Source organism: Telopea speciosissima, chromosome 5 (assembly GCF_018873765.1).
Source record: "Telopea speciosissima isolate NSW1024214 ecotype Mountain lineage chromosome 5, Tspe_v1, whole genome shotgun sequence".
In the NCBI taxonomy this organism is placed as follows: Eukaryota; Viridiplantae; Streptophyta; class Magnoliopsida; order Proteales; family Proteaceae; genus Telopea; species Telopea speciosissima.
Genome location: NC_057920.1, coordinates 22,758,191 through 22,780,208, shown reverse-complemented (window position 1 = coordinate 22,780,208; position 22,018 = coordinate 22,758,191). Strand labels below are relative to the sequence as shown.

Genomic DNA, 22,018 nt, shown 5'->3' with positions numbered 1-22,018 from the left:
AGATAAGTAACTGACCCTCTTCTTTCCTTAATCAGAAGGATTAAGAATAGGACTAGAGAGGTGAGAATCGAAACTGAGAGATAATGAAAGAGAACCTGAGGGTGAGAGAAATGAGAGAGATGTTAGGGTTTAGGGTTTAAGCACAAGGTTGCTTAAAGCATTACACCCTGAGTATCTAGTTTGAAATACCCAGACTGCTACCCCCAGCTAGTATATATAGGGAAACTAGGGTTTAGGTCTGTTAGACTAATTACTAGATTGCCCCTCATAGCCTGGGCATTAATACAAGTAGGATTATATTAGAACATATGAAGGGATATTACATAAATATCCTTACAATCTCCTCCTATGTTCTACATATATCCACCACACATGTATAGAAACCATTGTTCAATCAGTAATTGAATCAATATAAATTGAATATCAATAATCCAATAAATCAAATAAGCAACAAGTAAACTTCAAGAAATAAAATTAGGGTTTTAGATAAAAAACTAAACCTAACAATAAATCCGAAGTTTCACATGCAAGTGGCTAAACCAAAAGAAATAATCAAAAGAAAAGTCCTTGCAATCCATGTGACTTTACTCATCAAGTAAGTCATCCTCATCGAGATCCAGATTCAACCGTTCTCTTCCAACTTCACCATTCTCTGTAATTTGTTAAATATGAATTTCATAAAATAATATGAATTCAATCATTTGCACAATAGTATCTAGTTCAACAATAAGAACTTAGTACATTTCATATATGGCTGAAGGTAAATCAAAAAACAATAAGCATCATCATCAAGTTTCTTTACAAGAACTCAATCCTATATAGTTTCTATCATAAGGACCATACCATGTTTCCATTTGGAATACTGTATTCGTCATATTAGTCATAAATTTATATTGTATCATCAAATTTGGAATGGTACACCATACTATGAAAGATGTGTCATCAAATTTGGATTGACATAAAGACTAGCATAATATCATTGAAACATATCAGACATTTTTCATATTCCTTTGTGGAATAACAAAGTAAGGAGACTTCACATGAAAGTTTGCTACACCATCAAGTTTGGAATGGTTTCACAAACCCCCATACTTAGTAACCTAACTAAGTTATCTGAAACATGTAAACTATCCCGAATACTTACCAAGGCTAGATGAGATTCGAATAATTCAAAATAATACTGGGTTAGATTAAGACTTGACTAAATGGTCTTTAACCCCATCTCCCTCGTAGTTTTGAATGTTCGATCTTTGTTCAATCCCTTTGTAAGGGAATCTACCGTATTATCCTTTGATCTCACACCAATCAAAGTGATAATCCCTTGTTCTGTTCTATAATTCAGCATGGCCTGTTTCAGGTTGATGTGTCTCCTCTTACCATTAAAGAGTGAGTTATTCACAATCGTCTTTGTTGTTTGATTATCACAGAATATAGATATAGAGTTTAACTTAAAACTCCTCAATGGAATATCCATGATCAGATCTTTTATTCACTCTGCTTCATCTCCCACAGAAACTAGAGCATAAAGTTCCAATTCCATAGATGACAGAGCAATACTAGTCTGTCTCTTGGATTTCCATGCTACAGCTACTCCTCCTAGTGTAAATACATAATCACTGGTAGATCTGCTGTCTCCCAAATCTGAGTACCAAGATGCATCAGAATATCCTTTCAAAGTTGGAGGATGTCCAGTATAACATAGAGTATAACCTTAAGTACCCTTAAAGTATCTCATCAACCTTGATAGGACATCCCAATGCTCTTTTCTAGGATTACTAGTAAAACGACTCAACATGCCTACCGTAAAGGCTATGTCTGGCCTAGTGCAACTCATTGCATACATGAGACTACCAATCAATTTAGAATAATCTAACTGATTCACGGTGTCACCTGTGTTAGGTTTCAACCATTTGTTATAGTCATAGGGTGTCTCAATCGATTTACAATCACTGTATCCCCAACTAAAAAGTAGCTTCTCAATGTAATGAGTCTGACTAAGGGTGATCCCTTGCTCACTGAAGCTTACTCTCATCCCAAGAATGGTGTCTACCACACCAAGATCTTTCATGTCGAATTCTCTGGACAAGGTTTCTTTAATGTCACTCACTACAGAGAGATCAGAACCTAGAATCAATATGTCGTTTATATACAAGCAAATAATCGTGACCTTGTTTGACTCAGACAAAAAATAAAGACACTTATCCGAATTGCTGGTTTGAAAATCAAGGCTCTTTACTGTCTTGTCAAACTTCTCATGCCATAATTTAGGTGCTTGTTTAAGACCATAGAGAGATTTGTTTAATTTATAAACTCTTTTTTCAGAACCTTCCATGACAAACCCTTCAGGTTGGTTCATGTAGATTTCTTCTGTTAGGTCTCCATTATGGAAAATTGTTTTTACATCCATTTGATGCACAACATAGTGCTCAATAGATGCTATGGCAAGAAGAATCCTTATCATTGCCAAATGACAGACCGGGGAGTAGATATCAAAATAATCTATCCCTCTCACCTGTTTATAGCCCTTAGCTACTAATCGTGCTTTATACCTGGCTATAGACCCATCCGGATTAAGTTTCTTCTTCAGTACCCACTTATACCCTATTGTCTTGGCCCCTCTAGGCAGATCAACAAGCTGCCAGGTCTCATTCTGCATTAAAGAGCTCATTTCCTCATCAATGACTTCTTTCCATACCAGTGAGTTCCTAGATCTCATCGCTTCCTTATAGGTGGATGGATCAACCTCTAAATGGTAGGTCACAAAATCCTCACCAAAATTCTTGGGTACTCGATCTCTAGTAGATACTCTTCTAGATTTTGATTCAAGGAGCATTGTGGGAGTAGTGTCAGAAACAATTGGTTCAGATTCCAAAGGTAATTCTGTAACCACTTCAGTCAAACCTGGCAAGGTTAGGCCTTTATCTCTAAGGAATTTATCCTCAAAGAATATAGCATCCCTAGATTCTATCACCACATTGGTTGATAGATCCAAAAACTAGTCTGCAGCACTGCCTTCTACACAACCTAGATATACACAATTGTTTATTCTAGTTCCCACCTTAGGTCTCCTAGGGTCTTGTATCCTAACATAAGCTATACAGCCCCAAACCTTAAGAGTGTCATACCTATAGGGATGATTATGCCATAGTTCATAAGATGTAGAAGTCAGTTTTGAATGTGATAGTCTATTTAGAATGTGATTTGCAATCAACACTGCTTCTCCTCAATAGCAAGAGGGCTTACCAGCTGTCAATAATATGGAGTTTAACATTTCTGTTATCGTCCTATTCTTTTTTTCAGCTATGCCATTTGATTGAGATGAGTAAGGAGCAGTAGTTTCAAGGATTATGCCTGCAGAGACAGAATTCCTTGAACTCTGTCAATTTGTATTCTCCTCCCCTATCACTTCTAAAACTTTTAATTTTCAAGTTCAACTGATTTTCTATCCTATTCTTGAAAATTTTCAAATTTTCAAATGCTTCATCTTTAGATTTTAACAGGTATAAATGATAATATTTAGAAAAATCGTCTATAAATGTTATCAAATACTTCCGTCCTCCTCTAGTTGTGTAGCTTTTAAAGTCACAAATGTCAGAATGTACAAGTTCAAGAAGTTGAGTGCTCATAGAAACCGGTCTGAAAGGTTTTCTAGTTATTTTGGTTTGAGCACACACTTCACATCTGTTAAATCTAATTGAAGTGTCTAATGATAAATTATGAGTTCTAGCTAGTTTGAGCATTTTTTTATAGTTCACATGTCCTAACCTACAATGTAGTATTTTGGGATCAAGTGAATTATGGTTAACCTGGTTTATTGTCTCATTAGCTAAACTCAACCTAAACATACCATTCAAATTATAAGCACATCCAAAATAAAAAGAGCTAACAGACAATGTTACTCTACTACTACTAAAAGTAATAGACATGCCAGCATCAAACAAAATTCCAATGAAAATTAAATTCTTTTCAAAATCAAGAAAGATTTTAACATTTTTCAAAATTAATATTTTACCTGATGAAAGAACCAGGTTTGATGTCCCTTTTTGAAGCACTTCTACTACGTCTCCATTTGCAACAGTGACAGTCTCTGTTACTTGAACAACATCAGTGAGCAGGTTCTTGCTATTGCAAACATGACAAGTCGCTCCAGAGTCTAACCACCAATCTGAAGATGTACTGGCCAACCCCTTACCCTTGCCAACCTTGGCAACAAAGTTAGTAGGCTCAGTCTTGTCCACCAACATGTGAACTTCCTTCTGTGGTGTGTCAGTGTTCCCTTTCTTAGGACCCCTACACTCAGATGCATAGTGATCCCACTTTCCATAGTTGCGGCACTTGCCCTTCTTTTTAAAGTTAGTATTTTTGGCCTCCAAATGTTGGGGTTCTTTCTTAGGTGGCTTGGACGGCCTAGGATATTTCTTGGGTTGTGAAACCAAATTGGCAGATACCTGTTGTTATTTCACCATCTCCAAGTTATTTCTGGCTCTGTTCTCATCTTTGATTCTAATGAACAGTTTGAGATCATCTAGCCCCACTTGTGTTTTCTTTCTATGCATCTCAGTTTTAAAGGAATGCCAGGTAGAGGGTAACTTAAAGATAATTGCACCCACTAAGAATGCATCAACAACAGGGATGTTTTCTTGGTTCAATTTTGTTCTCAAGTTCTCAAAGTTTGTTACTTGTGAAAGTATCTCCTTATCTTGTTGAAACTTAAAGTCCATAAACTTATCAACCAAGTGAGTTTTTGATAGGTCCTCCTCCTTTTTGAATTGGGCTTCTAGGTTTTTCCAAATCTCTTTTGCAATCTCATATTTACTATAAGTCTCTGCCAGCCTATCTGACAGGCAGTTCAATAGGTAGTCTTTATAAAAGTCCTCATCACTTATCTATTGGGCTTCAGTTAAGTCCGTACAATCAGAAAATTTATTTACTACAGTGTAGAAAATATTGAGGTACTTCAATCCAAACTGAGTCCTCCTTTTTCAATAACTGAACTCAGAGCCACTAAAACTTTCCAATTTGATCATCTCAATTGGAACAACGTGTTTTTCTATTGTTAAATGATTTGTTTATATGCCCAAGCAAAAAATTCAAATAAAAAATAAATGCTCAAGGAACAGTCACACCTGAGATGGAGAACCCTGGATTTAGACGACGGAGCAAAAGATGGCGGCGGTGCAGCGGCGCAGCGGCGTTGATAGATCATTGACTGCTGTTCGATAATGGTTGGCACTGGTCGCAGCCCATAGGTTGTGACCGATCTCAAAAACAAATCAAAAGCTAAAGCTTTTGTCTCTTCCGTTTTGTCTTCTTCTACTTTTCTTTTTTCTTTTTTTGCAAAATCAAAAAATAAAAATTTGACTTTTCAAAGAAAAGCTTAGACCTTTCTCTCTTCAACGAATTCTGATTTCTTTTTTTTTTGTTTTTCAACAAACCAACACTATTCGTTGAAGAGATGGCTCACTGCCTCTCTGTCAACGTGATTTGACCTTCCTCTTTTCTTTTTTTTTCTTTTTTTATTTTTAAGAATCAAATCAAAGGAATAGAAAACGGCTTTGAAAACCACGTTGTGCAAATTTTCCTTTTGCCTTTTTGAATCAGCCAAAAGGTGATGATGTAAGCATTTATTGAATTCTTTAATCAAAGAAAACAACACCTCAGGTAAAAACTCCCTGACAACCTGCAAACCCTTTTAATGAATTCTGCAGATTTTATTTTATTTTTTTCCGATTGTCTTCTAAGATTGATCAATACCACCACGAAGACGATTGGAGTACAACCACCGAAGATCAATTGGAGAAAAATCACCGAAGCACGTTGATCTCTCAAAACCGATTGCAAAAGATTGATCGCAAAAATCGATCAACTAACTAGAATCGATCAGAGAGAAAACCAAAGCTGAATGAGAATCTATAAAACCAAAACCGACCTTGATTGCAGGAAAACGAAAATCTAATGCTTTAAGATTGTTAGGGTTTAGGGTTTAAGCACAAGGTTGCTTAAAGCATTACACCCTGAGTATCTAATTTGGAATACCCAGACTACTGCCTCCAGCTAGTATATATAGGAAAACTAGGGTTTAAGTCAGTTGGGCTAAGTACTAGATTGCCCCTCATAGCCTGGGCATTAATACAAGTAGGATTATATTAGAACATATGAAGGGATATTACATAAATACCCTTACAAGAGAGAGAGTCAAAGGTAAGAGATAAGATTTCCTCGATGAGAATGGCAACCTCAAGATCTCCGATTTTGGCCTAAGCGCATTCTGCGAGTCTTGCCGGAATGACGGGCTCCTCCACACGGACATGTGGAACACTGGCGTCGGATTCGAGTAGCAGGGGAAGGGGGTGTGAAGTTTGGTTGCCCAATGGGCAAAATGGTAAACTCACATCATATTAAGGGTATATTTGTCATTTTTAGGCATCAATGGCCAACACGTCAGCAACTAACAGGAATGCTCTAATGGAGTGGGGCTAAGTGTAACAAGTACATTAAACTCTGGGGGTCGGGGTGTATATTTTGAAAACACAGGGGGTAGCACTGTGTATTTATTACAAATCTCAAGGGGTGGCAGTGTAATTTTTCCTAGCATAAATTAATTAGATATAGGAATAAAAAACCAACTATAAAGTTTCCATGTGAGAGGAGACTCCATATTGGTCAATAACAAGAAACTCAAGCAGTAGGTCAGTTTGGGCTGGTTTTCGGCGGTGCAATGCAATGCACCTTCAAGACAATTAAATACAGGGGCTGGAGAGGATGTAAGATTGCAGTATGAGTGTCGTGACCTACGGTCCATGTTCCCTTCCTCCATAGTCTCTGGATCTTTATCACCTCCAGTTTGCTGACCGACCCAGTTCCCCAGTTCCTCTAACAAAGGGGGGCTGAAATGACCTCTCTACCCATGCCCAAACACCCTGCCCGGGTGGGGTCCACCATCCCCCTATTAGAGGAACTGGGGAACTGGGCCGGTCAGCAAACTGGAGGTGATAATTTTCCATAGTCTCCACCTGTTTTGATGCCTCAAATTAAGATAGGAAGATATATGGGTGCGTGTTTTGAGACTTTAGGTAGGTCAATAAGAATGGGTTCTTTCATCTCCTACAGATAGATTACTCGAAGTGTAGGCATATTACGTGCCCCATTTCCCCTAGTTAGTTTGTGATTGCCATGTTTTCTCTTATAGACTTGAGTGTTGTCACCTATAAGGAAAAGCTTCACTTGATGTCCCAATGCCTATGAAGTTTGAATAATTTGGTGCTTTAGGTGTCTTTAAGGTAAGATTGAGTGAAACATACGACTGTTATGTGTGTCTCGAATTTTTGTACCTGTTTCGAAGAATGATCGGCTCTGACATTTTGGTGGCGACTTGGATGGATCGACCCGATCCGATGGTGGAGTTTTTATATTCTTTACCCGCTTTGTTGTAAAGAAAGTGAGATTTGGGGTAATTAATTTAGGATTTCTGGGAGAGAGCAGTAACACCATTTTGGATGTTCTTGAGAGATCTCCATTATAACTTTCTCCGATTTACATAGTGAAACATATTCGTCTTCGCCAGTGAACGTAGCACAACATATTGGCGTGTGAACTACGTTAAATCTCTGTGTCATCTTTCTTTGTTTTTCATTTTTTATCCGTGTTTTGTTTGGTATTTGTTCTAATAAAACAATGAAAGCTGTTGAGGTTTATAGACCAGGAGACAAGATCTTTATCACCTCCAGTTCCCTGCCCGGCTCAGTTCCCCAGTTCCTCTAACAAGGGGGGACTGAAATGACCACCTTATCCCTGCCCAAACACTCTACCTGAATGGGGTCCACCATCCTCTATTAGAGGAACTGGGGAACTGGGCCGGCCAGGAAACTGAAGGAGATAATTTTCCCTAGGAGATAAGTCCCAATTATATTTAAGCATTGCATGTCCACTACCAGACATGTTCAGAAGATGGGGTTTAGAGTTAGGAGAAGTCAAGTTGGTCGGCTGACATTTTAGAGTTGTTTCTTTGTTTCACATCAACACTCAATCGCTTTAGAAACCATATATATACGAGATTAGCTGAATCAGTACCTCGTCCATTTTTGCGGCAATACTACTATTGCTGCATGTGTTGCTCTAAGCGATGAGTTGTATCTGCTTCGTATCCTTACACATAAAGTTTGTTGAGTAGACAATCTCATTATGCTGACTCAACCAATAGTTTTGTCAATATTTTCTGGATTTGCACGTAAACCTACCTTTTGGTTGGATCACTGACCGGGTAATTAACTAAGTATTCTTTTAGGCAGCAATACATGGTTAGGAAACGTTGACACTTATCTATAGTAGTCAATTGATACATTGTGGGGGTGATGGGACATATTTCAGATTTGGATCGTCGGTATAGGGTTGAGTGGCCATCGTGTTGCGCTCAACTCACAGGTCATCGGTACGGGGTTTTATGTCGATCCAATGGTTGGTAGACGTGCTTAATTCAAAATTCAAAACTTATCTCTTAAAATTCAGAAGCTGATGAATTCGTCTATCAACCATTGGATCGACATGAAATCCCCGTGACGGTTTGTGAGTTGAGCGCAGCACGATCGCCGCAGAAAAGGGTTCCCATCTCTTTTCCCATGTACCCAAAGACTTTCAGAAGTTGTTGATAATTTGATATGGTTTCCTCCCACTTAGATAAAACCCAACATCTTTCCTGTCTCCCCTTTCTTATATATGTGTTATGTATCATGGAAACCTTAACAAATCATTGCACTCATCAATAGTCCAATTCAGCTAAGATGAAACCTGTAGGGCTGATGGAGAGGATGAAACGGTGGCTTAGGTTAGTTGTTTTGGGGACAAAGAGGATCTTCATCTCAAGATCAGTGGGTAGGTTGCTTGCAGATAAGGGTCATTTTGCTGTCTATGCTGAAGATGGCAAGCGTTTTATAGTTCCACTGCACTACCTGGAGGAACCCATCTTCACAGAGCTTCTTAAAATGGCGGAAACAAAGTTTGGGTTCTCATGTAATAGGCCTATCATGCTTCCATGCAATGGAGATTTCATGGAGTTTGTTCTTTCCCAGCTGAGGTATGGTCACAAGAGAAACCCCACTAGTGAAACATTTGGAGAAATCACCTTACTTTAGGAAGTCCTCCAAAGAGGGGAGAAATGAATCCCTTAATTTTTGTGGTCCAAAAGCCTTCTCTTGCATTTATTTATTTATTTTTTTTTTTATCTGCCAAGTGCAGGTAACCTTTGTAGATGTTTTATATATATGTATAATGGAAGTTTACAAACAAAACTTGTTAGTTCAAAACTTCAAGTGGTATTTATGGTTTTAAACCCAACATTAATAATCTTTTGCTTGTTGAGAATCCCTCTTCCTCTTATCCAGATTACTAGATTTTCAATTTTTTAGAAGGTTAATCTTTTCCTACTTCTGTTTGAATCTGGATGTTTTAGATCTAGTTTTAAGGTTTAAACATGGATGAGTCAACTCTGAACTTGGCCGAGTTTTCAATACTAGACAATTGACTCAGTTGGACTCGGACCCGAGTCCCTAAGTCCACTCAAGGAACTTCATAAACTAAGGTGAGTCAATTACCCCAAAACGAGAGAGAGAGAGAGAGAGAGAAGAATTAATTATAGGTTATATTGGTGAAGAGGGTCTAGAATCGTTTTATGGATTAAGTGATTAACAGGAAATTTTTAAGACTGTACGTGTAAAACACACACTAAGCATCCTCTGCAATTAATTTTGCCAAAAAAACCCATGGTATAATTGTAAGAGTAAGATGCCGGCACACAGGCCCAGTTCATATATACATAAGCAGTCGAGAGAACAGGATGGAAACCATCATTCAGATAATACTTATCAGAAGGGGGGGGGGGGTTGGTGGTGGGGGTGGGGGGGGGGAGAGGAGTTTTTTTTTTTTTTTTTTTTTTTTTTTTTTTTTTTTTTTTTTTTTTTTTTGGGGGGGGGGGGGGGTGGGGTGTATGCTGTGTTTGGTATGCATTCTAAGAAATCATAGCAAATGCACCCAATTTCAACATGTCTATTATATGCTTCCAAACACTTTCAAAGTATATTTGTATAGTTCGTTTTCTTTAACCACGGTTTAGAGTTGAGATCGTTTTTTTGTTTTTCGTAAGAGTTGAGATCTTCAAGCCTCAAGGAATGAGAAACATGGGACCCACAAAATTTTGTGGTTGAGAAATTTTTTTATTATCATTTTCTTTTGATCAGATCCTAGGTGGCAGGCAGCCAGGACGAGGGGGAATATTGATATCTAACATTCGGTTTTTTTTTTTTTTAGGGGGGGGGGGGGAAATGAGTCAAACCAATGATCTCTCCCATGGACTTAAGTAAGAACTCTATTGCATTGCCAGTCATCACCACGCCAAGAGGCGCTTCCTAGATTGAGAAGATGAGATGATAAGTATACGTTAAATAAATAATGGATTCAAATGTTTAAGATCATACATGGAAGTCAAAGAATGTGTTCCATCCAAGAATGAATACCAAACGCTGCCCACTATATCAAGTTCGAGTTGGCCCGATCGATTACCTGCACAACCTATACTGCCCAACCTATCATTATGTGAATATGTCCTCTAATTCAAGATGTGGTTTTTATTTATAATAAGGGCCATTTATAATGTTCTTTGCTCTGTTTTTTTTGTTTTTTTTATTTTTTTTTTATTGTGGGTAGAAATGTTCTTTGTTCTTTTGTGCTACTAAAGCAGCATAGATGGAAAACTTTATATATTGAACACCTCACTGTACTATAGGAACCAAAAGGCCCATGTGACATGGACGTAAGGGTTTCAAAATGGAACCGGAACCGACCGTTTGAGATTGAACTAAATCGCACCGTAGAAAAATGATCCGATTTTTATTTTGTAGGTTTTTTTCGATTCGCTTTCAATTTGCACTGCAGAACCACGGTTCTAAACCTAATAAAAAATGGAATAGAAACTGGTACCTCTTACCAAATACAAGCGCATGCATCAATTGGATTAATTAATAACATAATCATTAATTTAATAAACAACAATTATTGCATCATACTTGAAACAAAAAATAAGTAAAATGTCTTGGGTTAACTATATATTGGACAAATATTTTCTGTGCCAGAGGGCACAAGCCATGCCCAGACACATGGGGGTGGGCGAAATGACCACCCTGCCACCTGAATGGTAGGCCCATGTGTCTGGACGCAGGCTGCGCTGCGGCACATAGAACATCAGCCCCTATATATTATACTTGTTCAAGTATGAATTGAAAATGATGTTAAAATGGATTAACAAAACCCTACTTTCTAATAGAAGAAATAGTTTGTTTATCATGTGAGAGTGGAGAAGAAAAAAAATGGAGAAACAAAGAATAAGAAAGGAAAAGATGGATGGGCAAAGATGGGGAAGGTTTTTTTTTTTTTATTTTTTTATTTTATTTTTTTTTTTTTTATCACATAGGCATGGGAAATATGGTGAGTGAGGGAGACTTGGAGAGAATAGGGAAACACAAGAATATAAAGGCCTTTGAAAACCGAGTTTATCTTCGTTATTTTCCCAAAAACGACATACACAAGCAGCATATAAACTGGATGTGGATCAGATAACGAAAATCGAATAGAAACCGATAAAATCGGACATTATGCAAAACGATTCTAATGTTAACTGATTCCTGTCCGATTCGATTTTAATTTCACCTTATCAAAAAGTAAATCCCACGGATACCAAACCTAATAACCAGAACCCCCCGATTTCCACCCTTACATGGACTTATCACGTATGCATAACTACATAATTCATTAGGGTCCACATCAACATGGACTTTTATCTTCTGCTGTGCCATCGTGCGGCACAGCAGCGGCCATGTGTGCATAGTGGGGTCTACTGTGCACACATGGCCGACAAGCGGATAAAAATTCCATCAACACCTATAAGCATTCCTTTATTGGGCCGACCCTGTTGAAACTTTTAACACCAGAGCTGTTTTAGTAATGGCCATTGGCCCATATGGAGGTTGTCTGACACCACTCAAAAAGTTTATAACGGTTATAACACCGTTACCGTTTAAGTGATGGTCATATAGAGGTGGTTGACTGCCACAACACAAGAATATGCATTAACGGCTATAACAACCGTTTTTTTTCTTCCAAAGAGATTCAAGAATTATATTAATAAAAAAATGAGATTATACAAATTAACATTTAGGTATACTCAGACGAATACAAAAAGCAAAGAGCGAAAACGAAAATCTCACCTTTGGTAATGCCATCAGCAGAAATACCAAATCACCTAAAAAGGAAAACAAAACTTTTGCCTACTCAAAAAATCATTTTGTAATTAACATTTACTTTTTGATGGGTTATAAATATGTATTTTTTAGGTGTCTTTTTTGAGAGATTATTATTATTATTATTCTATATACCTACATATTTCATACAGACATGTTGTTCTCTGTGCCGCAGCGCAAGCTGCCCATGTGCCTGGATGCAGCTTGCATTGCAACACAGAGAACACTTTCCCTGATATAATATAAGAGAAAAAAATTGTTAGGCTGCCCTTGTACATATTTTTTTATACCTTTTCACATAATAAATATAGAGCAAATTACATGCACCCCCTGGTGTTTGAAATAATAACAAATTAAACACCCTTTAGTTTCACCTTTTACATGTACCCCTTAATGATTGGAAAGCTTACAAATAAACCCTTACCATTAGGGGTAGTTAAACATTTGAAAATGGCTATATTTCCATTCAATATTTGCCATGGATAATTTTACCTTTATAGAACATAACAATAGCCCAAACCCTATCCCTTTCTTCTCCGGTGAACTGCAAAGTATCTTTATCATCGTAAGTGCTGCTGCTACAGCTGCTATAAATCATCGCCCAGGTTGGATCGCCCTTAGGTAAGGAATGTATACACAAAATTTAAGAATGAAAGAAAGGGATTTGGTAGGATCGAACAAACCTATTTGAACTGTTGATACCACCAGAAAGAAAACACGGTAAGTAATTTCTGAAGAACTAAATAGAAAGGATAGGAATAACAGAAAGTAAGAGAAAAGGGGAGAAAGCAGAATATGAGAGAGAAGAGGAATGCATAAGAAGAAGAATTTTCTCATTTGATAATGGAATAAAATTGAGTTTGAGTATTCTCATGGGTTATGAGTGGTGCGAGGCCGGTGGCCTTCTTCAAATCGGAAACTGAAATCAACTAGGAAACTACTATCTCCCTAATTTTTGAAGAACTAAATAGAAAGGAAAGGAATTTTTGGGCAAAATGGGTCTTGATCCTAAAGTTTTTCGGTTCTTTCTCTCCTTCTTACCTTCTAGCAGAAGAAGCTGTTATGAAATGATTCCTAGTTTTTCTTTGCCTGTCTCTTAAGAAAAATTCTAAGCCATTAATGTTTTTTTTTTTTTTCCCCATTTTTTTTCTCTCTCTCTCTCGTCGGTGCCTTTGGTGTTATTGTGATGAAGTTTTCCTGACGAATTTGATCTTCTATTTCATCGGTGATACAATTTTTTTTGTGGTGAATCAAGAGGCAATCAATCGTCTTAGCCTATAAGTCTTTCTTTGTTTATTTTATTAAGATTCTGCAACTATTGTTCCGTTTATGAGTTTTGAATATCATGGGTTAGTTGCTCTATTTTTCGTTTTTTGCATCAAACGCTTCATTGCATGCTTAAGGAAAATACTCCGTCAGAGAAGGGCAGCAGCTTCTATAACTTCACCGAAATTGATGTGTAACAAAACCCTAACTCAATTTAGGGTTCTCACGTTTGGAGGAGAAGATTGGGAATAACAGTAACATAGTAGTTAAAATAAGTCACTAAACTAAAAAGGTAAAACGATTTTTTTACTTTTAAAAACTAATAGCTCACTAACACCACGAGCCATCAAGGGATTATATGTAAAAAGTGAAACAAAGGAGGTGTTTTGTTATTATTTTAAACACCAGAGGTGCATGTAATTTGCTCTTATATAATAAGATCCATAATGACATTTCTCTTTCTTATTCAAACTATTTGGGCCTATGCAGAACCACACAGATTGTACCATTTTTTAGCCCCTCATTGGTTGTAGTGTATGGATTCCTTCTAAAACTATCCTGGTAGAAAACCCTCTCCCATGATATAATACCATTTTTCTAAAAAGTGTTCTCGATATGTGTGGAGGATTACCGTGAATAAAAAAAAATAAAAAGGAAGACGTAGAAAAGTGAAGTAAGGTTGTCCACATGAAACAAATAAAGTTGATTTCAAAATAAAACAATAAGTTGTCAACATTCAAAAATGACCAGCTGGGACCCCAAATTGTTTCTGCCCTATAATGGATATTGGCAACGCCTGAGTCTATATTTAGGGTTTTAGGTCATTTACATCCTTTACAGTGCTGAAAAAGTCCTTAACACATCTATCTTCCAACTAATATTCGTGATCGACAAGGTACTAAGACAGCAAGACTTTTGTATTGGATCATGGTGATGAAAGTGATGGCTTGAAGAACAAGAATCGGGATCAGATCGGATCGAATCGGTTGAATTAGTTGATTCAATTGGGTTGAGTCGATTTCAGTCGATTCCTGCAATCATGTATTGTGTTGTCCATAATTTATGTTTGATCTTATTTTTCTTGTCAGTGTTTTCTTATTTTTTTTGTCAATAATATTTAAAAAAAAAAAAAATCGATGAACTTATCTCTTATAGAGATTGCGTCCCCAATACACGAGGCTCCTGATTTCAATTACTAGAGTTCGATCCGATTCCCATGTTTCCAATTCTAATGAAATCAACAGAGGACAATCCAATGTTTGATACATATTTAGAGATTATTTAAAAAAAAGGCTAAGTTTTCCTCCATCACCCGGTGAACATCTGAAGCTGTCTCAATAAATAAATTTCCATTCATCGTTGATGAAGGAAAACTCGATCCTTATTTAAAAAATCAGACTTATATTGATTAGATGAAGTGTCATATGGACTTTTCAAAAGCCAATTTGATTTTGAGCTGTGTGATCAATTTTTTATACGTGGTGAGTCTATGGATTTTAATCCTCTCCAATTCTCTAAACTATGCAGTGCTGTAGTTTGGGGTGGAGATTTTGACACGTGGCAGTTTGAACATCCAACGGTCCAAGTTCATTGGCTGAGGATTTTTTTCTTTTTTTCTTGAGCTCAGCACCATTGGATGTCCGAGCTGATATGTCGGAATCTCCATCCCAAACTGCCGCACTTCACAAATTTAGGGAATTGGAGAAGATTATTTTCTACTACATGACTCTTGATCAGGTTTTATTATTTCTTGACTCGCCTCAAGTACCTCACCCAAATCAGAACCTAGTTTTCCAATTATGTTACAAAGACGACCTCCAATTTTTTTTAAATTCTTTTATTCCAAAAGAGTAACAATTGTTACAGACTAGTTAATCCGGAAGACACTGTCTATGAGATGTACTACGTTAATAAGCTGAATTCCAATCCTTGGTTGAAGGAACTTTGTAATTTCTAAGCCAAGTGCCACACACCTGGTTCTCAATAGATTCCCATTTACCAAAAATACAAAGACCTCCAATTTGATGTCGAGCTCTAGCAAAAGCCTTAAGTTAATATGATTGTATGTATTTGGAAATTGGGAAAAATTTTGGGAGAGAACACATATATTATGTTAGAAGTACTACTCCAATTAAAAAAAAAAGGGAGAATGAAAAAGCCAAATATAGCGAATTTTTATCCGTTGCTGTGCTATCGTGCGATACAGCAGCAACTGGCCATGTATGCACAGCGGGCCAAATATAGCATGTACACTTGAACATATTTAGAAGCCTATCTACAAAATTGGACATCAGTGGTCATGTCGATTGTTCAGAAGCCACGGAGGAGGATCTGCGTTGGCCCTTGAGTAATACCAGAAGAAGAAGAACCCGAACACAGATGCCCACCAACAGCCATGGAACTCAGCAAAGTATTCTCCAAATCTCTTTGAGGAGCTTGTGCTGCAACTAGTGAAACAACTTTATCCAAGAAGCTGGCGTCGCATGGTAAGGTGATAGGTCCGTCTGTAGGTAACCCAAACTCTTCCTCAGAAACCCTAAATAATTCTCTGAAGATATTACTGTTGAGATACGTTAATGGAACCACAAACCTTTTCTTATCGGTGGTGTAGACGACGAAATGACCTTTATTGGTTTCTTGTCCCGTTGGAGCTAAGATCCTTCTCCTGCCGATCGAAGCCACAGTTCGCCATTTCTTCGCAAGAGCGATGAGATTCATTGGGTTGATCATACCTTCCCCTAGAAGTGTTCTGCGGAGGTCTCACTTTTGAGTAGGAATTGGATTTTTAGTTCCAAAGTTAGAAGTCGTGGGTGGGTTTTTATCTTAAGAGTTACGTGAAGAAGAAATCCACTTTGGTGATTGGAGGTGAGAGATTATTGTCTTTTTGTTATAAATCAGGGGAATTGGTAAAGATAAGTATTGTTTTAAATACAAGTGGCTGGCTTTTAGATCTTTATTGAAGCCAACTAACTACCACCAACATGCAGGTTCCATTGTTTAACGGAGAAAAGCAGAGCAGAAAAGAGTAGTCTTTACTATCGGGAAAAAGAAAACCACTAGCTCGACTCAAGAGTCACAAGTCTGTCCATCTCCGTGTGCCACAATTGAGGGTCAATAATGGTTTTAGTGCACGGTATTGGAATGGATATCGCCGACCTGTAAAATCGATATGATATCGGCCTAGATTAATTGTATCGGACAAAAATACCCCTGAATTTCCTTAAAAAACGAGTTTTCTGACCATTTTACCTCATGTTCGTACTGTGATATCGATACGGTATCGATACAGTATCAATATCGATGACTAGCAAAACCGAGACGTATCACCCGATATGGACAATACAATACCGATACTTAGAACCATGCGGTCAATAGCTTTTGAAAGTGGGAAACTTTTCTCTTTGAGGTTAACATATGCGGTGTAAGGTTTCCGTATGGATGAGGGTTTTCTAATCAAGTAGGAAAGAGGAACGCACCAACGAGGTGGGACAGAACAATAATTGAAAGATAGCGAAGTCATTTTATATGGAGAGGAAAAGAGATAAACACAAAGGTGTAACGTACCTTGCTCTGTAGTTCACATTTTTCTTTTCCTTTTTCTAATTTTGTTTTAGGGAGAGAGCTTTTCGTATGGAAAGGGAAACCACCACTAAGCACTCAGAGTCATAGGTTCACACTAGAGCTTGGGAGGAAAAAAATCCTTTGCAGTGTATTAATTTTGTGGTGTCTTGCAGTTGGGACCTGAGAGCTAGATATGTGGAAGATGCGACATCCAACAATACCGAGTTCGGGAAGAAAGAAAAAAAAAACCTGGGTTAATCGAACTCGCACCGTTGGATGAACCTTGCTTGTTTTCTACCAAGTTTATCATTAATCTATGGGCCACATTTGAGGGTCCCTAGCTTTCGAAAATGGAACTTTTTCCTCATGATACTCTTCATCCTCTCACATAAACATTGCCGAGAAAATACAATAAAAATCAGGATATGAGGAGATGCATTGTACACCTTAGGTTCAGAGAACCTTTTCCTTTTTTTTTTTTGTCTTCATTTGTGTGGAGATATAAGGAGGGGATTAAAGGATCAAAATCCACATTAGCTATACTGACCATAGTTGGAAAATCAGGTTTTCTAACTCGACTCGCCCTTTTAGAAAACACGGTGACTCGGCATGGTTAAACCTGCTCAAGCCGAGTCATTTTTTTTATTATTATTAAAATACAAAAAATTTATATAAAACTATGACTAGAGGAAGGTAGAAGATCTTTTAGCCAAATGGATCAATCATTGTTATGAATTGCGTGGTGAAGATGCAATGAGAGAGAGAGAGAGAGATCCAAACTTTTAGTTTTCATAACCACATGAAACGGTAAAGTTTTGAAAGGACAGTTGAAGGGTTGTGGAGTGATTTTTTTGGTCCTTGTTGTTTTACATTTTATTAGTTGTTACACATTTAGTTTTATATTTGTTAGTTGTTACTTATTATTTTTATTGATATATTCACTCAACATGTCATCTAGTCAAGTAGCATTTATATTACCCAAAAAAAATTCAAGCAGCATTTATGTATTTAAAAAATTGACAATACTCGCTTAGTTAACAGTGACTTGGGTTAAAAAATCGAGTCTTGCTTGACTTGGGCGAGTCCATACCAAATCGTGTTATTTTTCACCCTAGCCGAGTCTACATGACTCTTGATCATGTTTTTGCAAAATTTTGACTCGACTCGGGTGACTCGGCCAAGTCAAAACCTGGTTTTTCAACTATGATTAGGACTTGCAGGTGTCACCCACTTAGGATCCATTAGCTCTTTTCTCTTCACTCTCCCCTCTCCCACACAATCGAGAACCTTCAGGTCTCTCTTCTTCATCTATAAACCAAACCTCTTCCTTGTCTAAATGTATTACATCCACTGCACTTGTAGTCTCTACTTTAAACTCGTTGCCACCTTATCTTTCTTCTCCTACTGCATCAGCTATACTAACTTCGACTGAATCTCCAATCGCTTCATCACTCTCACTTTCTGACTCTCGTGTTGACAATGGAGGGATGGTCCACCTCATCATTCCACCAGTATGCCCCCCCCCAACCAATCCCCCTCAATCCTTAGAGCTGGCTACTGACTTCTTGTTCCACACACTAGATCTATTAGGTTGTGTTTGGTTGAAGGATTCTAAGGAGTCGGATTCGACGGAATCCGGATTCTATATTTTAAAGCGTATTTGGTTTCTCGGAACACGGTTCCATGTTGGAATCCAAGAATACACTAGAATCTAATTTTATGTGTAAGTTTAGAATCCACAAGAATTCACCCCTAGGGGCGAATTCTAAAATGAGTCTAGGTTTCATGACCTAGGTATTTAAGAGTTGTATTCTTGTGGATTCTAAAAATCGAGACTCAACCGTAATCTCTCTCAACTCTCACACGCAAACCTTTCTCTAAGCTCTTCGCGTTCATCTTCAACAAGGCAAATCGACTCCATTGCAAGGCAAATCGACCTTCTGCAACTCTCTACTACTCGATTGAACGTACGCATGCAAAGCTGAAGCTCGTCTCTATGTCTCTCTCTCTCTCTCTACAACTCAATCGACTTGCTGAACTAGGCGTCCGATTGTCCAGGTATAGCTTCGAAAGCGTTGCTTGTCACTCTCTATTCACCCCTCTTTTCACTCTGTCACCCTGGCTCTCCCTCTCTATCTTTCTCTTTCTCGCTTTCTCGTTGTAGCCTAGGTTTCCATTCAAACGGTTGCTTCTCCCTATCCCTGTTCCACAAACCAAAGATTTCTCATTTCCCCATTGTTTTCAACCCCAAACCCTAAATTGTTATATATACCTTCCTAATTGATTCTCTTAAATTTTGGAATTTCTGTCTTTGTATTCTGATTTGCCTTGATTCGTTTTGAACTTGGTACTGGTTCTAGTTCCGTTCGTTTGGAAATATTTGAATCATTGATTCTGGTAGATTTATTCAGCATTTAACAAATTGTTGCTCTCAGATTGGTAAATTAGGATTTTAGAACAAAGATTTATAAGACCCGGGATTGGTTTCTGATTTTTCCTTGGCCTACAAGAACAAACTAAACATCTAATCTTCCTTCTATTTATCAAGGATTAGACTAAAAATGTGTCAAATGGAATAATCTGGGCCATGTTTATAGGGTTAGTTGCAAAGCCATTGAAGTGTTTCCTATAATGGAAAGGGAAAAGTTCTGTGTGAATAGAAATCCCACAAGCCCCACAAATGAAAGAAAATTCTTAACTTTGTTTCAAAATTCTGGTATTAAGTCAATGTGCACCAGATGATTCTCTTCTCTTGATTAAACCAATTTTTAACAATCCAAGGCAAAGAATGTGAAGGATTGAGAATAATTGCTTTATTTTTTATTTGCTTTTCTTGGTTAAACCATTTCTCACAATCAAAGTTGTTGCAAGGCATGAGAAATATTGAGAGTTATTTTAGCCACGTTTTACTTGCTTCTTTTGATTAAACCATTTCTTACCATCCAAGGTTCTAAGCATGTGTAGGATTGACAGTGATTATAACCATGTTTGACTTGCTTCATGGTCTTCTGATCACAATTTTAACCATTAAAGACTAGATCTAGGGACTTTACCTCAGGACCTTCGTAGAATTGGAAAAAATGAGGAAAAACCAAACAGCAAAAAGCAACAAACTAGAGCACAACCTGAGAGCTACATTAACAAAATGAGAGACATTTTTTTCAATTCCCCATGTGTTTGTACTTTTCCCAGTTCAATTTTCTTTAGAATCTTGTTCTTTCTATTTTGGTAGGTCCATAGAACTCTACTGGTACTCCTTAGTTGTGCATTATTATCATATGTAGGACTCTATCACCGTATGAGGTGTTTCAAACCCTTTAAAACTCAATCCTCATATGGGATAGATCTTATCCCTTATCACATTATCACATGTGGCTGTTATCATTAATAGTTTCCCATCTCATCTAGTTCTCTTGTATAGGATCCGTTTCCTCTCTTATCACTAGGGTTTTGAACCCTCTCTCTTGTACTATATAAACACCTATTGATGAATAAAATAACACAACTGAATTTACCACAATAATATGGTATCATCCACCAGCTCTCCAACGAGCTAATCTTTCCTGGTTTTTTATTTTTTTTCTTGCTGTCTCTTCTCTCTCTTCTTCAATGGGTGACGGCAATGAGGTCATTAATCCTCTTCCTAATGCAGCGACTCCTGGCAGTCCCTTCCCCCACGCCAATCATTATATCTCCATTAAATTATCCTCCGCTAACTATCTCTACTGGAGGACACAGGTTGAGCCATTTCTACAGGCACAAAACCTTTTCGGTTATCTCGATGGCTCCACGCCATGCCCTATAGATGCTGCAGCTGCTACTACTTGGCACTGCCAAGACGCTATGCTCCGCAGTTTGTTTATTGCTTCTCTTACCGAAGATGTCTTCCCTCTTATTCTCGGCAAGACTACTAGCAAGGCTATATGAGATGCTCTCTCCACGTCTCTTTCCTCCCCCTCTGAAAGCAGGCTCATGCCCCTCACCATGGCCCTTCACGATCTCACCCAACAATCGGAGGAATCTGTTTCCAAGTTTCTCACCTGGGCTAAGGCTATATCGGCTGAACTTTCTGCCGCCGGTCAGCCGTTACGGCCTAACAACTTCAACATGCACATATACAAGGGCTTGCGTGCTGATTTTTGCCCTATGGTCTCTTCTCTATTGACTCGCACTGATGTTATCTCTTCTGATGATTTGTACGCCATGCTTCAAAGCCATGAATTCCTTCATGGGACTGCTCTACAAAAGCTCTCTATCACTGACTCGCCCTCCACTGCCAGCGCCCCTACTGCTCACAATGTTCACAAGGGCTCCTCTCTTACCTAATCCAGCTCTCCTCAGGGTTCATCTCGTGGGAGGGGCGGTCGTGGTCGTGGCCGTGGTCATAATTTTGGTGGTCACCCTCAAGGATCTACAACTTGGTGCACCGTTTGTCATCGCTTATATCACATTGCAGCGCAATGCCACTATAAGGATCAGCCTCACCTTTTCCATCACCCTTCAACCCCTTCACACCCTATCCCACCACCTTCCCCTACTTACCGCCCTCCCCCTTCCCCTCCCTCCACGGAAGCTTACTACGCCAATCCACCACTACTCCCTACCCCTCCACCCTCCACTGCCTTAGCCTGGTATCCAGATACTGGTGCCTCCCACCATGTTACCCCAGACCTCCATTCCCTTTCTTCCTAAGATAGCTACACTGGTTTTGATAAACTCCATGTTGGTAATGGTAAGGGTATCCCTATCTTTAACACTGGTACTGGTTCTGTCCCTTCTAACTCAACTTCTCTTTCTTTTCGTTTATCGAATGTCTTACATGTTCTTTCTATTTCTAAGAATCTTCTTTCTGTTCAAAAATTTTGTCAGGATAATGATGTTTATCTTGAATTTCACTCCTCTCACTT

The 22,018-nt window shown here is 38.2% G+C and overlaps 2 protein-coding genes across 2 annotated transcripts; one reads left to right on the top strand and one right to left on the bottom strand.

Annotated features, from left to right (window-relative positions):
* Positions 1-8,777: 8,777 nt before the first annotated feature.
* On the top strand, positions 8,778-9,128 carry LOC122662876 (auxin-responsive protein SAUR36-like). Its single transcript, XM_043858582.1, has one exon. The coding sequence runs from the start codon at positions 8,778-8,780 to the stop codon at positions 9,126-9,128; it is 351 nt and encodes a 116-aa protein (XP_043714517.1).
* A 6,667-nt stretch (positions 9,129-15,795) lies between these two features.
* Positions 15,796-16,284, bottom strand: LOC122662148 (auxin-responsive protein SAUR68-like). The gene has a single exon (XM_043857714.1). It carries the CDS (start codon positions 16,278-16,280, stop codon positions 15,861-15,863), a length of 420 nt encoding a protein of 139 aa, XP_043713649.1. The 5' UTR covers positions 16,281-16,284; the 3' UTR covers positions 15,796-15,860.
* Positions 16,285-22,018: the final 5,734 nt, after the last annotated feature.

Coding starts and splice junctions, on each gene's coding strand:
- LOC122662876 (XM_043858582.1), top strand. CDS start 8,778: ATGAAACCTGTAGGGCTGATGGAGAGGATGAAACGGTGGCTTAGGTTA.
- LOC122662148 (XM_043857714.1), bottom strand. CDS start 16,280: ATGATCAACCCAATGAATCTCATCGCTCTTGCGAAGAAATGGCGAACT.